Source organism: Notolabrus celidotus, chromosome 17, assembly GCF_009762535.1.
Source record: "Notolabrus celidotus isolate fNotCel1 chromosome 17, fNotCel1.pri, whole genome shotgun sequence".
NCBI classification, from domain to species: Eukaryota; Metazoa; Chordata; class Actinopteri; order Labriformes; family Labridae; genus Notolabrus; species Notolabrus celidotus.
This window is the reverse complement of record NC_048288.1, coordinates 7,946,359-7,971,139: the sequence shown is the minus strand read 5'-3', so window position 1 is coordinate 7,971,139 and position 24,781 is coordinate 7,946,359. Positions and strand designations below refer to the sequence as shown.

The following is a 24,781-nucleotide window of genomic DNA, read 5'->3' as shown; positions in this document are numbered from 1 at the left end:
TCATTATTAGAGGCATATATCGTCCTCAGAGGATAGATGGAGGTTAGGATTGAATCAGAGGTAGCTGATGTGTTGCTTTAGTTTATGTATAAAGCTAAAGTCCTCCATCGCATTATTCTTTACATATTTTTTACTTCATTTGTTGCCATTTGTGTAGTTAAGGTGAAAACAATGAAGCCATTATAACACCTCTATATGTTTGCACACAAAAAAAATCTGGTAGTTTCAGGGTTTCATGTTAAACACAGAATCAGAAGAAGGGAGCTTGTCTCTGGTTTTACAGAGTACTCAATGTACAGAGATACATTTAAAAGACAACAGCTTGATGAAGGTAACGTACATATTGAACTTCTATAAAGCTATGAATACAAAAATATTGTTAATTTTAAGGAAACAACAGCGATAAAAACCTGACAGTAGGAGTATACAACAATGCTGAGCAGAAGAGACGAAGGCTGCCATCAATGGCATCATCCTGGTTCTATAAATTCAAACTCAAGGCTCAACAGGAAAAAAGTATTCCTGCTTAGTGTCCTGGCATTAAAATGATCTCTGGATCAAGTCTAGGAAGTAGAACTAGTCAACTAATCTGTCATGATTTATCCTCGAACTCTGACAACTTTCCACCCCAGAGGCTCCCTAAGTGGAGTCGAAGCAAAGCAGCAGCAGAAAGTGTGAGCTACAATGTATGGATGGAGTGAAAAGGAGGAGAAACTCTCCTGAGTGATATATCCCTTCCACTGACTTCAGCACCTGAAAAGTCCATCACTTCCAAGAAGGGATTTTGGGAAAGCACCAGTTGTGTCCTCAACAAGAGAGGGGGTGAAGAAGGGAAAAAGAGGGGGAGGAAAATAAGGCTCCTGCGTCACGTTTCTTTGATTTGTCCACCAGCTGCCAATGAAAATGATGACCTGCAGAAGGTTTTTTTTTTCTCTCTTGGCTCTGCATCTGCACAAGCAAACCACAGCTGGAGCCACACACTGAACAAGTGTAATCTTTATAGTATAATGAATACGAGGAAGGAGCCTGATAGGACACACGGACCCAGCTCTCACACTGATTTGACTCGTAAAACTGCTGGCTGCCATCCACCTATGAGTTTCTGTGGTTATTCCAGTGACCAATGTGGGAAGTTCAAATTTTATCACCTGCATATGGAGCCGGTGTGACAGCTTGATTGTTTCAAGTGATTAATCAACTTAATTTAGTCCATATTATGAAATTTAGGGTCTGTACTTACAAAGAAAGTATAATAAACAGTAATATAATATGCTTCATCCTCCTTGGTGTACTTTATTAATCAAATTTTATCCTTCCACATCCTGCAGCTGCTCCAAATCAAAGCAGATGTCATAATGATATTGGAAAAGATTTGCCGGGAATGGGTCAGGGAAAAAAAACCAAACATATCGTCTCCCAAATCCAGCAGTGTTTAAGGTGACAAGGAGGGGCTGTGCCTCTACCTCAGGCAGGCGCACTTCCTGCACCGTCCACTGCAATATATAAACCCTCATGGACACAGTTCTCCCGGTACACTCACTAAGTTTGCAAAGCGCGAAAACTCATCACTCGCTGCCCTCCCTCTTTCTCTCCAAAACATTACGGAGCCATCAGAGGTGATACAGCTTCGATCACGCTGGGACGAGGTATCATTGCACAAGAAAAGGTAGGACCAAAGATTGTGTGAATGAATGCAACTTTATTTTCTGTCGCGCTTGCAAAGCAAGAGTGGTTTAAAGCGTGCATGAATGGCAATGTCATCTTAACGCACCACGATGGCTACAGCTAAGAGTGTGTGTTGTTGCTCTCTTTTCAGGTTAGTCAAATACGAAGGATATTCCATCTGCAGTTTCCTCAGATCAAACATGAAACCTCAGTATTTCATGGTAGATCTCATACTTCTGTGCATATCTTGCGGAGCAAGTGCACTGGCAACGAGTATCCCTGCTGTGCCGGCCAATTTCACCAATCCTGGCGCAGCACCCAGCCATGGAACAGACACCACGAGTATCTCTAAAACCAGGAGGAAGCGCTATATCAGTCAGAACGACATGCTCGCTATTCTTGATTATCACAACAAAGTCAGAGGAAAGGTGTTTCCACCTGCATCAAACATGGAATACATGGTAAGTGAAAGACATCATAGTAACATGTATTCCCTTTAGTGCATGATATTTCATCAGATATTTCCGTATGCCTGTTTCTTCATTTAGTAAGTTGTTAAGATATCATTATGTGCATTTTCTGCTCCTGAAAAAGAGGTCAAGTCAAATAATTTCTCATGTTAGACATCATTATTGCATGAATAGATGTAATTTAATAAGGTGTAAAGTGACAAATGTCTCTCAGCTTCTTGACACCTTCAGCTGTTGAGCACATTTCACAGCAGCAGACCACCAAAGTAGTCACTTCCAAAGGAAGAGGGGTCATGTATGGTCCTGGCAGCATGCTGGCAGTGTGATATGGAGAAGGCAGTAGAGGTCTCTTTTAGACCTGTCGGGTTTGAGCTCTAATCTTTTCCTAATCAGACTTTTATTTTTTCTCATATCTTCAGCACCAAAATAAAAGCCTTGTAGTGATCATATTAAATACATTGGGCCCTTGTAAAGTTGCATTCCATTCATAAAAGTTTCACTGTTAATGAGAGGAAGTTAAAGGATTAAAGAAAGTGACTGTCAGTGTTTTCTCAGTGAGACTCTTCATGAGTGTAGCTGCTGTTTTGATCCTGGTATTCTTAAGGCTCTCCAGCTCCTTGTCAAGTGAAAGAGTTACATGGGATACTGGGCAGCTAACTCTCTCCACTTATGTAACTGATTTGATGGATCACCGTAGTCATGGTAACCCTTGTAACAGCGCCATGAGCTCAGAAAGTGCCGTGTCTTATCTGACATATCTCTGCTGAATGAAGATCTGCTGCAGTGTAGATATTTTTCCATCAGTTATGTAATGGCCCGATGTGTCTCCCTCTCTTTGTGTTTAGGTGTGGGACGACACTCTGGCTAAGACGGCCGAGGACTGGGCTCATGCCTGCCTGTGGGAGCACGGGCCGCCTCACCTCCTCCGGTTCCTCGGTCAAAACCTCTCCGTCAGGACAGGACGGTGAGTGACCTTTGACCTCTCCCCCTCCCCCCTCCCCTGACATCTGCTGCTCCTCTTAGGGATGACTCTCTCACTCTCAGCAGTCATGGTCGTTGCCTTGCAGCCCCCTTCTTCTCTCTCCTAAAAGTTTTTGCGCTGTGACCTGGTGACTGCTTGAGGAATGCTCCTGTGACCCCTCAGATAAACACGACTTGTGTTTTCAGCCATGACCCATGAGGACAAAGGCGCATCCCTTCAGAGGGTCTTGACTTTCCATTCGGAAACACAGGGCACCTTCACGTGTTCGAACGCTTTTAGGTTTTATTGAGGGACAACTTTAGACTCCAGGGAAAATAGCTTTTCTGAATTTTCCTTTGACCTCCTTGTAACACCGTCCTGTGTAGTAGTATGACTTACACTAAAACTTACTTGATAAGAAATAATTTAGGTATTTAAATGAACTAAATCAGTCTTTGGGGTGCACATGCTTGTGTTGAGAATGTTTACAAATCTGAAAAATCAATATGTTGCACTAAAGCAGTATTTTGCAGGCCTCCTATGAACCCAAATATCTGCAGGATAAGAAAACAGTATTTACATGTTTTGTTCTCACTTTGTCAAATTTGAGGTCATGGTTGGGCCATTCACTGTTCAAAATATGGATGTAGTTTAATCGCTGCAAGTGACTGGTTTCTGAAGAAGCATTATGAAGCCCAAAGATTAAATTTACCATATTGGAAATGCGTGCTCCAACCAACTCATGGGTTAATTAGGCATAACTATTAACGTTAATGTAATTCAAATGGATGAAATATAAAAATCTCAATCACTGTACAGTTGTCATCAGACACTGTATAAAACATGGGCATAGTTGCTGTGACGTCACCCATTGGTTTCTGGGGTGGGGTTTTGAAGCCTAACGATGGTGGTCGCCATGTGGGAAATGCTGACTTAGCCTTACTTTCAAGATGAAGAGGCAGAGTGAAGGCGGGCTTTTAGCCTCCTGGCTAACAGCTTCAATCGACCTGTCTGTCAGTGAAATCAGCCAAGCCCCTAATTATACCTAATGATATGAAACTTGTAACCATAATATCATAAAAACAAAAGAGGTTTAAAAAAACTGAACCCATCTTAAACATGTCTAGAAGGAAGAATAGGCTGTTCAGACAGTTTTTTTGTTCCAGGCTGTAAACATGTTTATTTCTGTTGTAAAGATAGACATTTTAACATGGGTGTTAATGGGCTTTCCTTGGCTTTTAGAGCCTCAAGTGGACACACAAGGATCTGCACTTTTCAGATCCTCGGCATTGGCAAACATTTTTTATTTTTTTGCATTGGATATTGCAGCTTGATTATCACAAATTATAAAGACCAAATCCAGTTGAATTAAAGTGGGCTATAATAGTTTTCTCTTGGCTTTTGAAGCCAGCCTCAAGTGGACACTTAAAGAACTGCAGTATTTTGCACTTCCACACTGGCTGCATTGGAGGTTGCTATTTGGTTTGGGCTGATCAGACTGTTGACATGAAAATGATTGTACCCCGGCACTTTGCTCATCTCCTTTGGCCAGTCAGCACTGAACACTTCAGAACATGTTTGGATATCTTACAAATAAACTTGGCCGATTGTCATCATGAGAGTGTGATCATTGTTAAGTAACAGAGTTGTTGCTTCTTGGCTGCAAACTCTGGTTTGTAGTCAGTTTCTCAATTACAGATGAGGTCATGATGTAAATGGAGCAGCTGTTCTAACACCATTACAAAAAGTACAATTTTCTATTGGCTCAGTCCACAATGTGACATCAACAGTCAACCTCTAATGCAGGCTGCAAGTCCAGAAACACAATCAATGATTTGGAAGACATTATTTTGGAGGAAATATGTGATGTACGAAAAACAGGACAAACATGGGAACAACTGAAAACTCCAAAGAGCTTAGACTGAAACCTAGGAAGTGTGTTGATTAGTTGGTTAACAGCAGCTGTGACATCTGAAGTATATTTTTCATAGCATGTGCATTTTCTGCTCACAGCTATCGATCCATTCTCCAGCTGGTGAAGCCATGGTACGATGAGGTCAAAGATTACTCTTTTCCATACCCCCGCGACTGCAACCCACGGTGCCCTCTCAGATGCTATGGACCCATGTGTACCCACTACACACAGGTACATAGATCAAACTCAGTGTTACATGTAATGATGTTTATTTGTAGAATCAGTGGCTTTAACTTTCTGCTGATCTTTTCTTTTTGCAGATGGTGTGGGCTACATCCAATAAAGTAGGCTGTGCAGTTCACACGTGCCATAATATGAACGTATGGGGTGCAGTGTGGAAACGGGCAACGTATTTAGTCTGCAACTACTCACCTAAGTAAGTGAACTGAAGGTTTAATGTATGCTTTTCTTCTTACACAGTGTCACTTACACTCTGTAAGGAAGAACTCTAATTCTAATGAACCTGTTAACCCGATGACGATAGGGTGACCACAGGCTTAATCCCGACACAGGCGGCTCTGTTCCGTGCTGAGCTGTGAAATGCCACCCATGTTGCTGTGAGAGTCAGATAACCTCGATACAAGCCTGTGAACCGGTACTGCATTATAATAGCTCTGCAGACCCACGCAACAGACCAAATATTCTCCAAAAAAATCCCAAGAATTAAAAGCTGTTTGGACTTGTGACTGACTTGTGACCTAGGTACTGTAATCCTTCTGGTTGCAGACAGATGTTAGGGTAACAGGTTCAGGATGGTCATGACCTAGTTCAGTTTGCTTTAGGATTTCAGACTTTTTGGACATCTTAAAAATTGCATGCTTTTACAATCTAACATATGCACATTGAAGCTGCACACATTGAACCGATTAAAATCCTGCACCTGGTTTATTGAGGACCAGATAAATAATGGATGCTCTTATAAAGCCTCTTTCTAGTCTTCCAACTACAGGTCACATTCACCCACTCACACACAAAGTAAACATTTGCTCGGTCTGCCATTAGCTGGCCTTCATAGGACGATGTCTGTGACTTTGGGAGACATTTGGCGCGCACTGTCTTGCTCAAAAATACATCACCATGTTGTCTGGGGTGGTTCTGGGGGTGGAACTACCAACCTGCAGGCTGATTAACATACAACCCACTGAACACTCTGTAAAACATACTTTATTCTCAAGTGCATGTCTGTATAGGCTTTATGATACTGGTCAATAAAACTACTAAACGTCTTTTTTACAAAAGAACAGAAAATTGTTTCCAAAATTATTTCCGTTCAGAATTTTAGATAAGCAAATGTGGGCACCGAAAGAGCTTTTGGTCACGCTTGACAAGATTGATCTTCAGAGAAAAATCATTTGATATGATGAGGACTCCAGAATATCTGCTAAATTACATTAATTCACAAGTTATTTCTTATATTGACAAACTCGTTCATAAATGGTAAAACATCTACTGACACCCGTCTTGTTTCTGCCTTCCAGGGGTAATTGGATCGGAGAGGCCCCCTACAAAGTAGGCGTCCCCTGCTCCGCCTGCCCTCCCAGCTACGGGGGCTCCTGCAGTAACAACATGTGCTTCCCCGCTCTCAAGACAAACTACCTGCACTGGTTCAAATAAACACAGGTTCTCTTTTTGACATAAGCTGACACCCGACCGTACCACAGAGACAGAACTTCAATCCTTTAAGGATTTGCACAACCGTCTTGGACCACACTATTTTGTATATATGGGCTTATTTAAAGACACAAACCTACGTTTGAAGGCAGCATATGATTTAGCAATGATGACTTGTAAATAAACTGTAAATTAATGTCATTTGTACCTGAATTGCTATGAGTATTTTAACTGATTGAGTATAATTTATGTAAAGAGTGGGTCCTTAAACACAGTTTATATTGTATGTGGTGCTGCGTTTTCACTATTTGTTTAACATTGACAATATGCTAATTAAGGTCATAACAGGATCATAGCTGCTCATACCTGCTCACTTTGGTGCTACAGGCATCACACCTTCATGTTGTGTGCTCTGCCTCCACAGGAATGTCGTGATGTTGAGATCAAAGCTTTTGACCTCAGAGGGTAAAAGCTACAGCGGCGGTGTCTGCTTTGTAGCCGTTCTGGGTGAAACAAACTTCTGCTCTATTCAATTCACACTTTTATCCTGCATTAAACTTGCAAAAGTTTGCTGACAAAAGTGCACCAGAGTAAAATGATATTCCTTGACAAAAGGAAGGTGCATTAGTTGGACTGTGATGCCTTTGTTTAAAGGCCAGGATAGATTACGCCTCTGTTATCAAAAGCTCTTTTTGTTTCAACATGCACACTGGTTAATCTGCACTGATAAGGTTATATTTCATTACAAACATGCTACTTGGAGGAATTTCAAGCTTTTCTGTCACACTGCATACTCAAGAGAGCACATACAACAAGTCTGACCCTCATATTTGTTTTTTAATCATTTGTTTTATATTGGACAAATCCATTGTTTATATTTTGTTTTGATCAATGATGTAGTTTGGTTTTGGGATCTAGGCACTCCAGTGCACCTTAATTGTTTGTAAATTGCCAAAATACTTGGAAATTATTATTTTTTGTACATGTAGATAATCATTATACCTTGTCTATCGTTACAAGTATACTGTAAGTTATTCATTTTTATATGGGAAAAATATATTTAATTGATTGTGATTTTTGTATTGTTTTGTAAAAGGATTGTAAATATATGGAAATGATTAAAACATGCTGAATATGGCTCAAATGCATGTCTGTTTTTAAGGACATTTATTTTAACTACATTTCATTGCTGCACACAGGGGCAAGTCTAGAGGCGTAGCCAGGGGTGGCACTGCCCACAGGGGTACCTGATTGGCCAGGTACCACCCCAAAATCCTATGCCTTGATAAACAATAATGAGGCTGGCTCCGGAAGTACCGGAAATCACACACAAATTCAAAACAGGATCTTTACACCAGAAATATGTTTACAAAAAACAAGTGTTCTGGATACCTCCGGTCCTCTGGGAATTTTCTCATTAAAGGGGAAGAGCTCACCGGCGCGCATTGTGGCTAACAGGAGCACTAATGTACTGTAACTCATACGACCCCACTTAAAAAAAACTAAAATATCCCTTTAACGCAGCAATTTCGAAGATATTGAGATGAGGAGTCTTCCAATGAGAGGCACAGCTGACTGCAGGAACACTAGCTGTTGGCTAGGAGGCTTGAAGCCCGCCTCAGCAGCAATATGGCTTCCGTCTACGAAACAGATGGGTGACGTCACGGATCCTACGTCCATATTTTATACAGTCTATGGATTTAACAAGTTGGCAGTAGATTTCTTTGTATTTTAATGTAGCACAAACAGATCATTTCTGTGCCACCACTCTATTGTTTCTTTGTAAAGTCAAAATAAATTATAAACGGGTATATAGCAACTTAGCTATAGCTACTGACTGAAAGAGAGTGGAGACAGAGGGTAAATGCTATTTAACTGTTTAGTTTTAATTTGGCACCCTTAGTCAAAAGAGTCTGGACACACATATTAGTGCTAAGTGACTGCCTAAACACTACTGACCAGGAGAAGTACCCTTTTTTTCCCAGGCTGCTACAGTTTCTCTGTACAATCACAAACAGAGAAGACGATATCGTCTGGGTAAAGGAGAACTCAAATATGTTGCTATTGATTCAAACTTTCTTGAGAAATGATAGCGTGCAATAAAGGAAAATATTTTCTACACTTACTCATTAAATCAACATTACCAACAAGCTATATATGCAATAGAGTGTGTTTTATATATTGTGTTGTCAATTTGTAATTACACTATTTGTCTTCGATTTTATTTTGTGCCATGTCTTGTACAGAGGTTCCATTGTCTGACCTTGTGTTGTTTCAGCTTGTCCCTTTGTCTGATATCGACTGCTGGAGTCCGCCACAATCACTTATCCAGCTCTTTGATTCTCAGTTTTTGCTTTCAATTAAAAGACTGCCATTTGCAAAGCTCCACATCCCGAGTATCAAAGGCTGAGAGGGAGAAGAGAAAACATGCCAGGGCTGGATCTGAATCCTAAAATGAGAAGGTTGACTTTGGCTCAGTTTTTCCACATCAACACAAATGAACAGATAACTGATAGGGTTTCAGGGGACCCACTTGTTTGAGTTTGTCCAATGTAACCATTTACCTTACTGAGAGTCAGAGGCAGGGAGCAGAGTGGTGTGCATAACCAGAAAGAGGGAGAATGTGTCACCACAAACCAGAATTTGCAAGAGGAAAACACAAAGCTTTGTCAAAGACTAACATTCTCTTGCACCATGGCTCTAAAACTTTTGTGGGATATGAAAAAAAAAATAGGAGAGAGTTGGTAAAAGGTGGGAACAAACCCTGCGTGGGAGACAAAAATTCTCTGATTTGTTGGGCAGATGCTGCAGGTTTTATCTCTTCAGCTCAGACTGCAGAATATAGTTGTAAGTCAGCATTAGATGTATACTGTATGTGCAGGAAAAACAAGCTTAAGCAAAGTTCCCCTCAACAAGACGCCAAGGTTTATAACTTGCTACATGAACAGCCTCCTTTAGTTCCCGTGCAAACTGGGCTTCAAATCTTTCTGGGCTAAAATATGTTTGATGCACTCAAATACGCTTTGGCAGGTAGGGATACAATTTTTCCCAGAGCATGAGGTTTTCAAAACACTTCCTGCACTCTTTTAATTTGTTACATCAAACAGTTGAACGCAGTACCTGGAACTTACCAGCAGAGAGTTTTCGAGGAGCACATTTTGTATGCATGGAAAAAAAAAAGATCTGTCTATTTGAGCAGATGCCGACACTGCAGCCAAGCAGATGATTGGTGGAGGTTTAAAAAGAAACATCAGCAGGATCAGGAGCAGGAGATATTATGACGAGTAAGACAACCTGCTGCCGACATTTACCTGTCTTATCAATCACTGGCAGAGGCTGAGCGAAGGTTAAGGATATGGATTTGGGTTAGGATTAAAGCAGCCTCTGATGGTTGAGGGATATGAACTCAGGAACACCTGCAAATGTGGTGTGAGTAGTAAAGGAACATCGTGTGAAAGTGAAGTTGGGCTGAGTTACCCACATGCATAAATTCTGCTGATATTCTATTTTTTAAATGTTCTTTTATCATCCTTCTAGATACTTCTTATGAACATCAATCAAACTCATGATGTTTTGCTTCTTTTCCAAACTCTTAAATCAATAAAACTTTTCAGAAACATAAAACACTTTCAGAGCTTCTTTTATTTTTCTGTTCAAGTTGATCTTTGTAGATTTCTTGACACAACTACTTCCTTCACCCATCACGTCAATTAATACTTGTATATAAACTGTTAACATTTTAATTGCTTAAGACTGATTTGTATTTCTGCATCGCCCCTATGCAGCAGTGGCTGCAATGACATGAGCACCACATATTTGTGCCTCGTTGTGTCCGTGACGCGCAGCAATTCTCCACCGCTTGAGGGCAATGTGGTCTCTCTGATAGCCGGTCGCCTGCTTCCGGCCCCGCTACGATCTGTTTACTTTTCCACAGCAATTCAGAGCGTGTTATGTTAATCTACAACTGATACATGTTGCTGTTTGTCATACAGGCATGATTACAGGGAAGAATAGAGAGGAGGAGATGAAATATACGATCAATGTGCGGTTGATGAGCGGAGATCCCGGAGGTGCTGTAAATGCGGGAAATACAATGCCGCTGAGCGGACCAATCACAGGGCTTGCTGTCTGCGTCGATTCTACGGGTAGTTACATTTTGGAGGAGGTGCACGTCAGCTAGGTGCATAGGCATCTGCATAAGTACGGGAGCTATGCGGACCCCCGGCGTAGGCAATGCCGTCAATTTGACACAGAAGTATAAATCAGCCTTTACACTCAACAATGTAAGCTAACATAACTTCCAATGTTCATGGACAACTTCATCTGCCCCTTGCACATACTGAAACAGTCGGCAAAACTCCCAATTCAACTTCTTTTTTCAAAGAGAATTATATATTTGCATGCAATAAGTAATATTTGGTGGTATGGCTCTGTTCTAAGAGCTCCCTGCCCTTCTACTTGTGTATGTTGAATGCTGAAGCCTGAAGCTGGGAGGGCACACCTCCATTCTCTTATGTGCATTCATGAAAAGCCAAGGCAGGAAGAGCAGCAGCAAAGATCGCAGGTGCAGAACAGAGTGAGCATACATATGTCTAATACATATGACACTGGTAAAGAGCTGTTGCAAAGTGGCTTTTGGAGAATGCAGGAAAATCAGTAGAATGCTCGCTTTGTCCTTTGCTAACTGGATGCATTGAGGGTTATCAGCTGAACGGTCCACTGATATGGGTTGGTTTTCAACATTACACTTCTATTGACGCCATCACTCAAATTATACAAACTGGCTCCACATTTTTCAGAACATCTGTTTCAACTGACAATTCAGACTAAACCATTAACTACAGTTCAATGCATATTTGACCTTCGCTTTAACCTGCTGTAAATGACATTTGTCATATGCATCACATCACTTTAACAGCCCTCTTAGATGTCAATAGCTGTGTTAACATGCAAAGTTTTCTTAAACCCAATTACTCCGATTAGGGATTCAAGTGTTAGAATTAGGACGTGCATGTACAAACATGTACAAACATGTACATCAAGCACCCTCCTCTCTCATGTCTGTGACTTTGGATGTCTGTATTTTATGCTTTCATTTTTTTTTATTGTTGACCATCGAGACGTCAAGCAGTCCTGAGTGTTTTAAGTCCCCAGTAAAAAAATGGAGCATATCAGGTGTTTGCAAGGCTGATTATAACAGGAAACAGGTGCATGGCTGTGTAAAGCAGGAAAAGATTGAGGACCTCTAGTGGAGAGTCGGAGAATGGCAGGGGTCGAGGCAGGGAAGATTTGACTGTTGAGGACAAGTAGAGACATTTTGTCAGTCAGCCTATAGACCCAACTTGATTTTCCTAAGCTATTGCACTCCAAACTATATGTACCACCTACACCTCATATGTAGCTTCTCTTATTTTGTGCAGAAAGCTACGGTGGCCCTGAAGGGAAAAACTTTCCTCACACCATAGTTTGAACTGTGCTTTTAAAGTACAATATGGATGTCAACTTATAGGGGCAAGCACTGTGAAGTTGTCCTGTGGTGTGGTGAACAGGGCTACTGCCTTTCAATGCAAGGGCCCTGGGTTTATACCTGGGGCAGACTGTCCATTTGAGAGGGGATGAAACACTTTCCTCACACTGGAGTTTGAACTGTGATTTTAAAGTACAATATCCAAATTTTGGAATGAAAAGAACTAAAGAGGCAAGCACTGCAAAGTTGCCCTGCAGTGTACTGGACAGGGCTGCTGCCTTTCAATGCAAGGGATCTGGGTTTGAATCCTGGCGGGGACTGTCCATGGGAGTTGGAAATTAAACACTTTCCTCACACTGGACTTTGAACTCTGCTTCTGAAGTACAATATCCAAACCGTGGAATGAAAAGAACTAAAAAAGCAGCTCTGTGGTGTGGTGCAGAGTGCTGCTGCCTTATAGTCTGATGGTTCGGGGTTCAAATCCCACTAAGGAATTCAAATGATAGATGGAAAAGAAACACTTCCCTCACAACGTGGTTGAACTGTGCTTTTAAACAACTACAACAAATTGGTGGAATGAAAAAACAGAAAAAAGCAAGCCAGGCAGCTCTGTGGTGTGATGGATAAGGCTTCTGCCTTACAGTCTGATGGTTTGGAGTTCAAAGCCCAATAAGGGCTTAATTGTGAGAAAAAAAAGAAACACTTTCCTCACAATGTGGTTGACTTGTGCTTTTAAACAGCTTCAACAAATTGTTGGAATGAAAAGACTGAAAAAAGCAAGCACTAGCAAGCAGCCAGTGTGATGGACAAGGGTGCTGCCACCATGCAAGGATACTGGGTTCAAACCCCACTAGGGGCTTCCTTAGTGGGGCTTTCTGTAATGTCGTTCTGTAAATTTTCTAAAATGTTGTTGTGTTTGCTGAAACGTTGTTGTGTTTTCGGAAATGTTGTTGCCCTTCAGGGCCAGCATCGAAAGCCCCTCATTTGTCTTAATGTCTTTGTTCTAAAGATTGTCTGCTGTTCTTTTAAGCTATAAAGTCCTCACCCAGAAAGTGAAGTTAAGCTAGAAGATAACCTCATTCACAGGAGGGAGAGAGAAACACAATCAGAGAGACAGAGAGAAGAAACAGAGATTTTCAGTCTCAGGTTGCTGCACCAACAAATCCTTTCCAACAAGCTTATTCTATCAGCCAGTGCCAACACCTTCTGAGGCCACAATGACGCATCTGTCCGCTCATCCCAAGGTGCACCACTTTTCCTAATAACACATGTGAATTACCGACCTGTCAGATAAACTGTTATTGCTGAAGCAGTTTAGTGGGAAGGTGGCGAAGCGTTTATTTGGAAAGAGGATGGAGACTTCATCGGGACCACAGCAGGGTGATAGATTATTAACAGGGAGCGAGTCCGTTTCCAAAGTGTGCAAGCAGCCATCCAAATCCAATAAGGATGAGGAGTATGAGAAACAATTTGAGTAGGTACAGTACTGACAAAAGGGGATAAATCTTCTGTAGAGTGAGTTTGTAGGTTTGCTGATTCTTGTTATGCAGCTGCAGGAACCCTTCAACCCCTCTGCCCTCTCTGACTTTGAGCACTGGATGGTTGAAAACCTGGCTTCTCCATGCCTCAGAGGGGATATTGGGAATAGTTTTATTTTATTCCATTCTACTTTTTCTTCTGCTTCTGTCCTGGCTTTGTTTACTTTGCTCCCTTTGCAGCTCAGCCATCGGAAATGCAGCCTGTGCCCGGTCCAGGGACTGTGCTGACCTCAAACATCCCCAAAATCTACAACTGCCAAGGCTGTGTGAGGACATCGGAGCGAGCTGGAGTTAATGCTCAGAGCAGAAAACTCCAAATATGATTTTTAGGCAATAGCAACTTTCATATAGTTTTTTAAAGGAACAGTGTACAGTGTTGGTGTTGGCGTTGAATATAAAAAACGTTTGTTACTGTGAACCTAAAATGAGCCTTTCTATCTACATGAGGAGCAGGTTGATTTCCACAAGGAAGAAGGGGAAGAAGAAGAAGAGAGCGGTTGCTGTTTGTATAAAATAATTTGTACTGTCAGAAGTTTTTAATGGTAAAAACTTGACAAATGGAGGATCATCCGTATCATGCATCACAGGAGCTTCTTGTCCTCGAAGGCCACTGTCGCTTCACTGACAGGAGGGGTGAGCAGGGGAGCGTTTTGATCCAGAATCTTATCTCTAGATATGGCTAAATATTCTAGACACTGTACCTTTAAGCTTGTGCCATGTTCTAGATGAATACCTGATGTCTGTTCATGAAAATGTCACTACAGCTGATGAGCTAGGTAATCTATCTGTTAAACATACTGTTAGTTTATATTTACTCCTTAACTTTTAACCATGCTAGCTACTATTAGCTAACAGCTGAGTCACTGTAGAGCTTTGCTGTGGACCAGAACTAACCATCTGTTTGGTCTGGCTTGGCATGCCCCATGGATTGAGGCAGCAGTCCTCACTGCAGGCAGCCAAGGTTCGATTCCAACCTGCAGCACTCCCCACTCTACCCACTGTCCTATCTCACTAAATAAAGGCATTAGAAGCTAAAATGTAACTTTCCATTTCTTTTAATCACTGGAGTGGTGAACAAAGTTTGAGTTAAATAAGAGTTGCAAGTGAAGTTTGAAGATTGTGGTCAGGTAGAATTAAAAACTCAGAGATGTCAGAAAAACTGAGTTAGGCTTGTTAAATACTTTACATGTGGAAAATGCATGAAACAAAGTCATAAGTTGTGCCACCCCAAACTCCTGAGCTATGTTTGCTTTGTCAGGGGCAGGACCTATATTCAAATCATTTGGACTATTGGGACCAAGGTGCAACCTCCAGCTATGAGAATTGAAGCCAATGCGGGAGTGTTAAAAACTGCAGTTTCTCAAGTGTGCACTTGAGGCTGGGTCCGGAAGTACTGGAAACCACATACACACACACAAAATAAAAAAAGATCTTTACAGCAGAAATAAAAATGTTCACAGACTGGTACAAAAAACAGGTGTAGTCTGGATAGCTCCTTTCTTGATCGGCACACTGTCCGGGGTTGAATTTTTTTCTAATGTGACAGTTCAGAAGATATTAAGATTACGAGTTTTGCCCATTTAAGGACATGACTGACTTGATTGCCTGTTAAATCCAAATGCTAAATCTCATTCTAAATTCTAAACATAAATATAAATGTTAAATATATCTAAATGTTAAACATAAATATAAATGTTCAACGTTAAAGCTAAATGTTAAATATAAATATAAATCTAAATGTTAAATGTTGCTTCGCGATCCTACAAATTTAGCTGATATGCAGATTCACACTGCCACCTAGCGGGAATACCAAAATGAAAGCTTTATTAAGCCGTACAGACTTAGGAATAGTAACTTAGCTTATCCGTACCATAGACTTGGTAAGTTCTGTCTCTGAGCATTGTGAAATCTCTTACTGGCATCCAAACTTAAAAACGTGTTATTATAAAAGACGTTTTGAAGCTAAATGTGGAGAAATGTTGCCTTTATTTTCGGTGTGCACAACTTTACAAGCGGCACCCCATACTGGATAACGCAGTTAGAGGCAACAATAATCAGGAATTTGTGGACTCCCTTCATGCAACTGTCCTCATTTGGGCTGGAATTGACTGTAGATGGGCCTCCGGGCGCAAAGAGTCCGAGCACTTGGTAGGGTTTTCATTACCTGTGCTTGTCTTGGGAGAAATTAAAGGAGACAATCGGCAGTTCTCTGTGTGCCAAACCATTATCTGTCATCCTCAGGAGCTAAGATATTAGGCAGCTGAAGCTTTGAGATGATGGATCAATTTTCATTGCTGTGCATAGCTCACAAAATATAAAGTGGCGTGACAAAACAATCTCAGCCCTGTCTTTTGGAGCTTCAGACCACATACACACTGATCATCAGCAGGTGATGGAGTTTATTCAGTGTTAACCCTCCTGTTATGCTGCGGGTCAAATTGACCCTTTCAATATTAATTAGTTCAAATATCGAAAAGAAATGTTAAAAGTGTTTTTTCAATATGAAACTTCTTCTGCTTGGCTTAACTAGTGTAAACATATAAAGTGAATATGGTTCATTTCACACATTTGCACCCAATATATATTATGTTTATTATATATTATTATGGTTATATGTTATTATATATTATTATTTATTGGGTTTTGACACTTTTGGAAAATTATATATGCCCCGGGTCAAGTTGACCCAGAAAGATTATTGCTGTCCCTGAGAAACGAACATAACAGGAGGGTTAATGAAACTAGAACTACTTTTTTTAAATTAATTTGTAAACTAATAACACTTAAAGTTGAGATGTATGCATTGGAGAATCAGTTCAACGTGTCAAATGTTCATAAGTCTGAAGAGAAAGTTCCATAATTGGAAGAGTGGACTTAACTGTCAAACACATGAACATGAAACCTGCTTCCTAATCATGAATATTTGAACACATTTTAAGACATCACTGCATAAAACTCCTATATTCATCTGTGATAACTTTGAGAAACCTGCTGTGTTTATATCTGTAGCGTGTGCTTGGGTCAGGCAGGAGTGTGTTGACACATGTACTTCTCAGAGTCTGATGTCAGCTACTTGAAGCATGTTTTGGGATCTCCTGAAATGTTGGCACATACATGGTAAAACCTTTTTGCGACCATAAATCTCTTGGGGCAACAGAGTTAACTGCAGGGCAATGCTCCTTCTTTTTGAGGTTGGATGGCCTCACTTCAAACAAGGAGTAAAAAATAAAGCTGCTCAGGTACACAAATCATTTGCGGTGTCTCAGATGTCTATTTTGGTGCATGATGCTGTTTATTTAGGGCAGCCGCCTTTACATGTTACCTTTTTTTCCAGCTTTCTTTCGTGAATTGACATGTACTCACGATGCTGACGTTTCACCCCGTCAGCCATGATGAAATAAGACATCATTTGTGTTTGAGCGTAATAGCTTATGTTATGGTCACTTTTCTTGTCTGGTGACTTTTCCTTTGCAAAGTATGCTCCTCATATGGACTGGTTAAAGATAAATAAAGCATGTCTGGCATACCTCAGTGAACGTATTCCACTTCATGACAAAGGACAGAAGCTGCTGTTATGTCATAAAACTGTATAGTCTATATTGAAGTAATTATATGTTGTCTACCTAACATGTCAGACCTCTGGCTGTTAGAATAAATCTACAGACAGACCAGACTTGACCCCTATGGTTCAGTCTAAGAACATAATCTGAGGTGGCCCCTGTTCTGTGTTTGCCCTCCATATCCTACCATAGTCTTTGTCTTGGACGTGGCCACGGCAGCCTCCTCCCGGGGCCTTGCAGGGACTTCAGGCAAGCGGCATCCTGCAGCAGCAAAACGTTAGCCAAAATCAATGTCCTGTCAGAGGCACAGCACGGGGAAAGTGCTGCATAATCAGATGGGCTTCCCTCCTTCTCTCTGAACTCTCTTTTTATACCTGAAATCAACAAGCGAACAGAGACTTTGATGCTTATACAACCTCATCTTATAGAAGCAATTCAAAATCAACGAGAAAAGTCATTCTACTTGGGAAACCAAGACCTGCTTCAAATCCAAGGAAATGTACGGTTGTTTTATTCTCTTTAAAGGATGATACAAGATATGATTTGACTAGCCTGCACTGACATTAGACCAGACTGCACTGTGAATGTGAAATGCATGTATTGTGAAATGCATTGGTTTCAGCTACTCCGTAATGCATGAAAAACTCTGCACAAAATCCAAACACACACTTAAACTGTAACTGGAGATTCTGGTTACATTACATAATTGGAGACTTTTGACATAACACAAAGATAATTTAATTACCCACAATTCCCCAGCTCCCCCTGCCTCTACATTATCAGTTTACCAAAATCTTAGTCTTTGTTTCCTCAAGATATTACTGTGACAGATTGGGAGTGGATAAGAGCCTCAGTGTTGAAGACCATCGCCAAGACTTGACCTTTGTGGTTCAGAAATTGGGGGGTTTAGCCATTTAGTTTGTCAGCAGGAGTTTTAGTTTTCTGTGTTTTCTGTGTTCTTCTCCAACTTCATCCCCAAAGTGATACACTTTCTCTGAAGGTTAGACGCTGACACCTGGTGGTCACACGGCTCCTGTGCTAGTTTAAGTCACTGTGTAGAAAGAAGAGACACCTCTCTTCACAAGCTGCTTTCTGAGACAACATGCATACATTTTTTAATTACTTATGTATCAGCAAATGTTGAGTGAAATATTTGATATCCTACCTGAAGCATTTATCATGTTCCAGTTGTCTCAGAGGCTTTTTTCTCAATATGTAACAGATAATTGTAGAACCCCTGACTTGTCTTTATTTTAGTTTACTGTCCCTTTATGTTGTATTGTTTAGGTTTACTGTGATTAATTATAAGAATATGCTAATTGTATTTGTCACAATGTAAACTGTGAACTCCAGGAAGAAGGGTTTCTACCCTATACTTAAACTGATGTTGATCCATATAGGCAAACTTGTAGTTAAAGCAAGTTGAGTCCTACTAACCACAGTGGTTGAATGATATTTACATTTACTGCATCTGAAATTATAATCCAGTAAAATAATCTACTTTTGCATTGAATTTTCCACAATACATGCTTGTGTGAAACCTTAATTTGCAGATGATGCATTTGTATTTTTAACTAAGTATAGTTTTAGACCCAGGTCTTTTACTGATAATATTGTGTTTTGATTGGGTGTTTCAAGCCCTTTTGATATATAAGTTATATTGTTGTGGCATTTTTGCCTTTAATTGATAGGACAGCTGGAGAGACAGGATATGTGTGCAGAGAGTGGGGGAAGAAATGTAGCAAATTGTCATGGCCAAGAGTTGAACCAGCAACTGCCCCAGTAAGGACGCCAGCCTCTGCACATGGGGCACACACCCAAACCGACAGACCAATGGCGGCACTTTTCTGCCTATATTTTAAGAGGACAGGACAGTGGATAGAGCATGAAACCAGGAGAGAGTGGCGAGTGACATAGGGAAAGATGTCGAGGTTGGAATCGAAGTTGAGCCTCTGTACATACAGGGTGTGACTGAAAAATCCAGTGGATGAAAGCATTTGTGACTGACGTGGCCCGACTAGGGCTCTGATCCATGCAAGGGTGGCATAAAGTTTTTATGCACACGTACATAAATAAATTAATAGCACTTACTCCTTCCTTCTCTTTACCCTATTTAAACAACTGATATTAAGATATAATGCAGATGCTATGTTTTCCAAGTGTATTATTTAAACTACAGAAAGCCTGCATCCACAAAATCCAGAGCCAACACAATTAAATTATGCAACTTTTAAATGCAAAGAAAACTACATTCATTTTTACACATGTCCCACCTCTGACAAGGCAAGCAGGCAATTGGAGCTCAGGATTTGGGGATGACACCAATGATGGCCAAACAGATTTCAAAGGGGCCACCCCTTGTCAACCCTCTTGGCACACCCCTGCCTGCAGCACCTTGAAGCTCAGCTATATGGTTGAAGTTCAAGGTGCTGCAGAACATGAAAATGAGAGTGAGAGGGAGGGAGTGAAGTAACACACAAGATGATCTGTTTAAATGTGAGAAGATGAAAACACAAGACATTCAGGTCTATTTTGAATAGAACAACAAATCATATAAGACAAGCTACGTATGGTCCTGCTTTCATTTGGAAACACTTTGATAAAATCCCATTATGATACAGCCCAGTCATTACACCTACTCTGATGCCAAACACTGCAAAAAATAGAGCTCACACATGCAATTACATCTCTCCGCCACTAGAGGGTAGAGGCAGACAAACTAAACCAAACTGACCTGCAGAGGATATCTGTGGCGGCCTTCTGCTGAACACTGCTGATAATGTCACAAAGGCAACGCTGTGGAGCGTCTGCCAAATAACCTTGATGCTCTTTACTCCCATTCTCACCCCGACTCCCTTCCAACGCTCTGACCTCAATCCAGCTCAACCAGAACCATTAGTGAGCAATGTGCCAGATAACAGGGGCCAACAAAAAGTGTTCTTCGAGATTGTGTATGTGTGTGTGTGTGTGTGTGTGTGTGTGTGTGTGTGTGTGTGTGTGTGTGTGTGTGTGTATGTGTGTGTGAGAGAGTGTGTGTGTGTGTGTGTGTGTGTGTGTGTGTGTGTGTGTGTGTGTGTGTGTGTGTGTGTGTGTGTGTGAGGCTTTTCTACTGTGTGCAGAGCCTACTGTTGTGTGTGTGGATGCGGAGGGTTTTCTGGCACAGCCGACGCATTCTGCTGGGGTTTCACAGGATTTCTCGCAAGACCACATGCTAGAGGTGGATGGAGGTGGCACCGAGGGGAGTGTGTGGACCCATGCCTTAACAATGAGTGTGTGGGTGAGACTGAGAGAACAAGGGGAAGAACAGAATAGGAGAGAAGGAGAAATACAAAACAAAGGAATGGAAACTGGTGTGTGAAATGTGTGTATCTGAGAGAGGAACAAAGAAGGAGGGAGGGACTGCGTGTGTACATTACAGACAGAAGAATGAAGGCGAAGAGGAGTTCAACTTTGGGGGAAAAAGGAAAGATTGAGACAGAAAGTACAGCAGAGTGCAGCAGAAAACAACCGATGCAATAAAAACGAAGGGATAAAGCTGCTAACACAAGAAGCCGGAGCATGAAATCATTTATATTGCTCCTCCGCAGGCACAAATACTGTATATTTACTGGCAAGCATTGTAATAAACATCAATCAGGGAGTGTAGCTTCTGTTACAGATGACTTGACCTAAATTACCAGGTTGTAAATCATAGAAATCTGTAAGCAGTTGGTAAATATTTTCCTTTATCCACACTGTTTCATTTTCATGTGGACGTGCTCTTACCGTCAGGCTCAGTTTATTTCAGTCACTAGAAGTCGATTCATTTCAAGAGGCCATAAAACTTATTCTGAGTGTTTAAAATAATTACATGTTTTATGTATTGACTCATATTTTCATGCTATGAAGGGGGTATGTATCAGCACACACACACACACACACACACACACACACACACACACACACAGACACACACACACACACACACACACACACACACACCTACACACACACACAGACACACACACACACACACACACAGGCAGGCAGCCTGTCACTCCTTTGCTGCCTCACCTCTCACTGTCAATGACACACACATACACACTCTTCCTAGCTGTCACACACACGCCTAAATGTAGAGCAACATTAATTCTACAGCAGATGAATGAGTGTTTCTCTCCTGGGAGTTGTGGGCAAAGTTGGAGCGTTGCTATTTCAGCTGTGGAGAGAAGGACGTGGGGAGGAGGAGTAGGAGGAGGGGGGATGTGCCTGACCGCAGAGAGAGGGCTGCTGCTGGGGCCGTGGCCGAGGTCCCGCAACTGACCTGGGTAGGAGACAGTAAACCTGGGGTTTATGGAAGTTCAGAATGTGGTGGGTCCCCAATGTGAGAGCTCTTGTATCAGATTGTTCACAGAAGTAGGTTAGCCAGCAGAGGAGCCATGAGAGGGAGCATTTCCTATGCACCTGCGTGGTTTAGAAAACACTTATGTGGTGGGTATTAAGGACTAAACTCCTTACCTTAGAGCTTGTAATTTACTTGAGCATAGGGTGACCTATACCTCCACATCTCTACATTGCAGCAGAGGAGGATGTTGTAGATTCACTCTACCACTTTTGATATGGGTTACATTTCCTTTTGGCATTAAAAATACATTATTAGCCAGTGGTGGCTGGTGCTTTTTCCCCAGGGAGGGGAGGGGGTTAAGCAACACATATTACAACAGTTTATTAAATGTATGAAATTACAAGGCCAGACTTTTGAAGTAGTATTTGTATTTGTGTTTGTTGTAAGTGATCAAAGTGTAAAGTAACACTAAAGATGGAACTTAATGGGTCAGCTACCAACAGGAGACTCAGCATGATTTATCACAGATGGACGGGGATCAAGGGATAACCTCCAGAGTTAAAAAAATGAAGCCTATGTGAAAGTGCCAAAAACTGCAGTTCCTGAACATGTCCACTTGAGGCAGCCTCCAAAAACCGAAGAAACCTAATTTGGTTCCATTCTGAACAGCCAAACTTTACAGCAGAAAGAAACACATTTACTGTTTGGTTTGGGTTTTGGTCTGTGTGGCTCATTTCTGTATGCAAACACACTGTGTGCGCATGAAGAGGGTGAATATAAAGTCCAAGAGTTAAACATAGATTTGAATAAATATACAACTGAGCTGACTCAGAGGTGGGCGCACTGTATCTGCTTGTGAGAAAGCTAAAAGCTTTCCTCAGCTTGTCCTCTTTGCCTGTGTCTACGCTGACCGAAAGCAAGGTTGAATCAAGATTTCCAACATGGCGACCTCCATCTTTGAACTCCAAAGTGCCTCACATCAACTATGTTCATGTTTTAAACAGTCTATGACCACGTTGTACTGCGACATTACAAGCCCTACGCTGTCTCATTCATGAGACGTATCCCTCTGCTGCCCCCTGTTGGATGGTGCAAGGTAATGTGTTTCAGGGGCATTTTTTTCCTACACTCCCAGATGCTTGTATGAAAGTACAATGTTTTACTACTTATGAAGAGAGCTGGAGACACATACACAATCAATAACTTACATACAGAACTTTTCAATTCAAAAATAGCAAAAAAAACCTTCACTTCTACTTTACCACCATTCCTTACTCCTCTTCGACCTTGGCTCCAGGATCCTGTGATGTAGCTACTCTGCAAAAGATCAAAGAGAGAGAAAAAAGAAGATTGCAATGTTTAAAACTAATGTTTAAAATCAAATTCAGTGAAGGTCTGTCATTCCTCTTCAGTGACTGAGCACCGTCCATTGAAAAAAAACACCACCATGATTAGCTGGGTATGACATCATCATTTTCCAGAGTAAGCCAGATATTTCTACTATTTCTACTTAGAATAAACTATCAGTTATTACTCAGACTGATTAAACTGAAGACTGACTCTTTCCAATCATCTCTCCTCCCTTCATATTGTCTGGTGACCCAGCGGAGGAGGCCTGAGCCTGAAATCACTGGACTGATTTGATTGTATATAGAGAAGTTTAACCAGTCAAATGTATATTTATTTCAAACCTTCCTGTTTAACACTGTAATGTAGAAATATATTAAATACATCCATCATAGAAGTGATTTTTCCTTAGATCTGAGACTTCCACTCTTCAAACTTGACAATAACTTCACTCTCTCTTCACTTGTCTAATGGGTAATTCTTCCACCACTGATTAAGGCTGCTTAGTTAAATAACATCTTCTCTCCATTTCATTCAGCCTGGAGAGACTAGTCTGATGTGAAATATGTCACATGCATCATAGTTCTCCCGTATATCTGAGTGGCAGAGGCCAGAGCTGTCCGTTCAGTCCCTGACTCTCCAGATGAGTAAAGGCTTTGTGCCAAATTCACAACAAAATAAAAACATCAGGGAGTCATGGAAACAAGGAGATTTACTGAAAAAGAGCAACAGAGTAAATTTACTCCCAGCACATGGTCGGCTTGGCTAGCGTTGGGTTTATTATGTTTGTCAGGTAAAATACGAGGCGATTGTGTCTCCTCCTGTGGAAAGTAAGTGTGTACAGGGGGCAAACACACCCACTGAGTCAGTCTGGTGATCAGCTACTCTTTCCACATGTTGAGCTCAGAGTCAGCTACCAGTGAAAATGACCAGATGACAAAGACAAAACCTGCCTGTTTCCATCCAGGAATGTGTTGGGGAAACGGTGACGACAAGTGTAGGGTTTTGGAGGTAACAGAGAGATGGTTTGTGCTTTAATCCCCCCAAAGAGTCACCTGTGTGCAGTTACTGAGGAGGATGAGGCCACTTTGGTTTCCTAACCCTATGCTGAAGGAAGATCTGGTTTGAATTGATGTATTTGGTCACTAAAGCCAGTTAGCTGGTATATTTTGGGACCAGATAGTCAGAAAAGAGCATGTTTCAAAGGATTGAATATTTTATGTTTTCATGCTTGAATTAACCTGATATTGGATATACAATTAGATGTTGGGCACCCTGTGGGGTATGTCAAGAGTTCTGAGCCAGCTTCGGGATGCGACAGAAAAGATTTATTGTGTGAGTCTTAATACTTGGAAAGAAGTTCTGAGATGAATCGATTATTGATCATTTCGACAAGACCAGTTGTGATTCTGTGTCCGGCGGGACAGTAATACTCTGCAAGTTGCGGACTACAGAGCAGTGAAGGGGGGCTGATTATTTATAATAATCCCTCCTAATTTAAATAATAATAAGACCCAACACTATTTACTATGTACGTTAAGTTACATAAGTACAGAGAGAGAGAGAGAGGAGAGAGAGAGAGAGAGAGGAGAGAGAGAGGAGAGAGAGAGAGAGAGAGAGTAGATCAAACATAACTGGCCACATATACAATTTAAATGTTTGAAGTGTTGGCTGTATGTTTTTGTTGATTGTTACTGTTCTGGTTTTTGTATTTAACTCTGTAAAGCACTTTGAATTCTTTGTATGAATGGTGCTTCATAAATAAACTTGCCTTGCCTAAGAGAGAACTTAGCCAGTGTAATACTGGAGAGTTTAAATACTGGGTCCTTTTAGAGATTAGAGGCATACGAAGGAATTAGCACC

At 41.2% G+C, this 24,781-nt stretch overlaps 1 protein-coding gene and 1 long non-coding RNA gene across 6 annotated transcripts in view; one reads left to right on the top strand and one right to left on the bottom strand.

Moving 5' to 3' along the window:
- Positions 1-24,781, bottom strand: part of LOC117829404 — a 53,348-nt gene that overhangs the window by 19,748 nt on the left and 8,819 nt on the right. The window contains exons 3-5 of one of the 5 annotated variants that reach the window (XR_004634615.1): positions 22,834-22,888; positions 17,435-17,621; positions 1,680-2,013 (exon numbers count right to left, since the gene is read on the bottom strand). This is a non-coding gene — a long non-coding RNA (uncharacterized LOC117829404). Of the gene's footprint in view, positions 1-1,679; positions 2,014-10,664; positions 11,976-14,860; positions 15,081-16,966; positions 17,622-22,816; positions 22,889-24,781 lie in introns of those variants that run through there. The other 4 variants (XR_004634616.1, XR_004634618.1, XR_004634617.1 and 1 more) reach the window with 4 other exon arrangements.
- On the top strand, positions 1,511-7,828 carry pi15a (peptidase inhibitor 15a). The gene is made up of 6 exons (XM_034707060.1): positions 1,511-1,666; positions 1,817-2,126; positions 2,981-3,099; positions 5,110-5,242; positions 5,332-5,447; positions 6,550-7,828. Exons 2-6 carry the CDS (start codon positions 1,866-1,868, stop codon positions 6,683-6,685), a joined length of 765 nt encoding a protein of 254 aa, XP_034562951.1. The 5' UTR covers positions 1,511-1,666; positions 1,817-1,865; the 3' UTR covers positions 6,686-7,828.

Bases quoted from the DNA above. Each gene is read 5' to 3' on its own strand.
- pi15a (XM_034707060.1), top strand. From the start codon at position 1,866: ATGAAACCTCAGTATTTCATGGTAGATCTCATACTTCTGTGCATATCT. The intron at 2,127-2,980 runs GTAAGTGAAAGA...CTTTGTGTTTAG, and splicing joins CATCAAACATGGAATACATG to GTGTGGGACGACACTCTGGC. The intron at 5,448-6,549 runs GTAAGTGAACTG...TCTGCCTTCCAG, and splicing joins GTCTGCAACTACTCACCTAA to GGGTAATTGGATCGGAGAGG.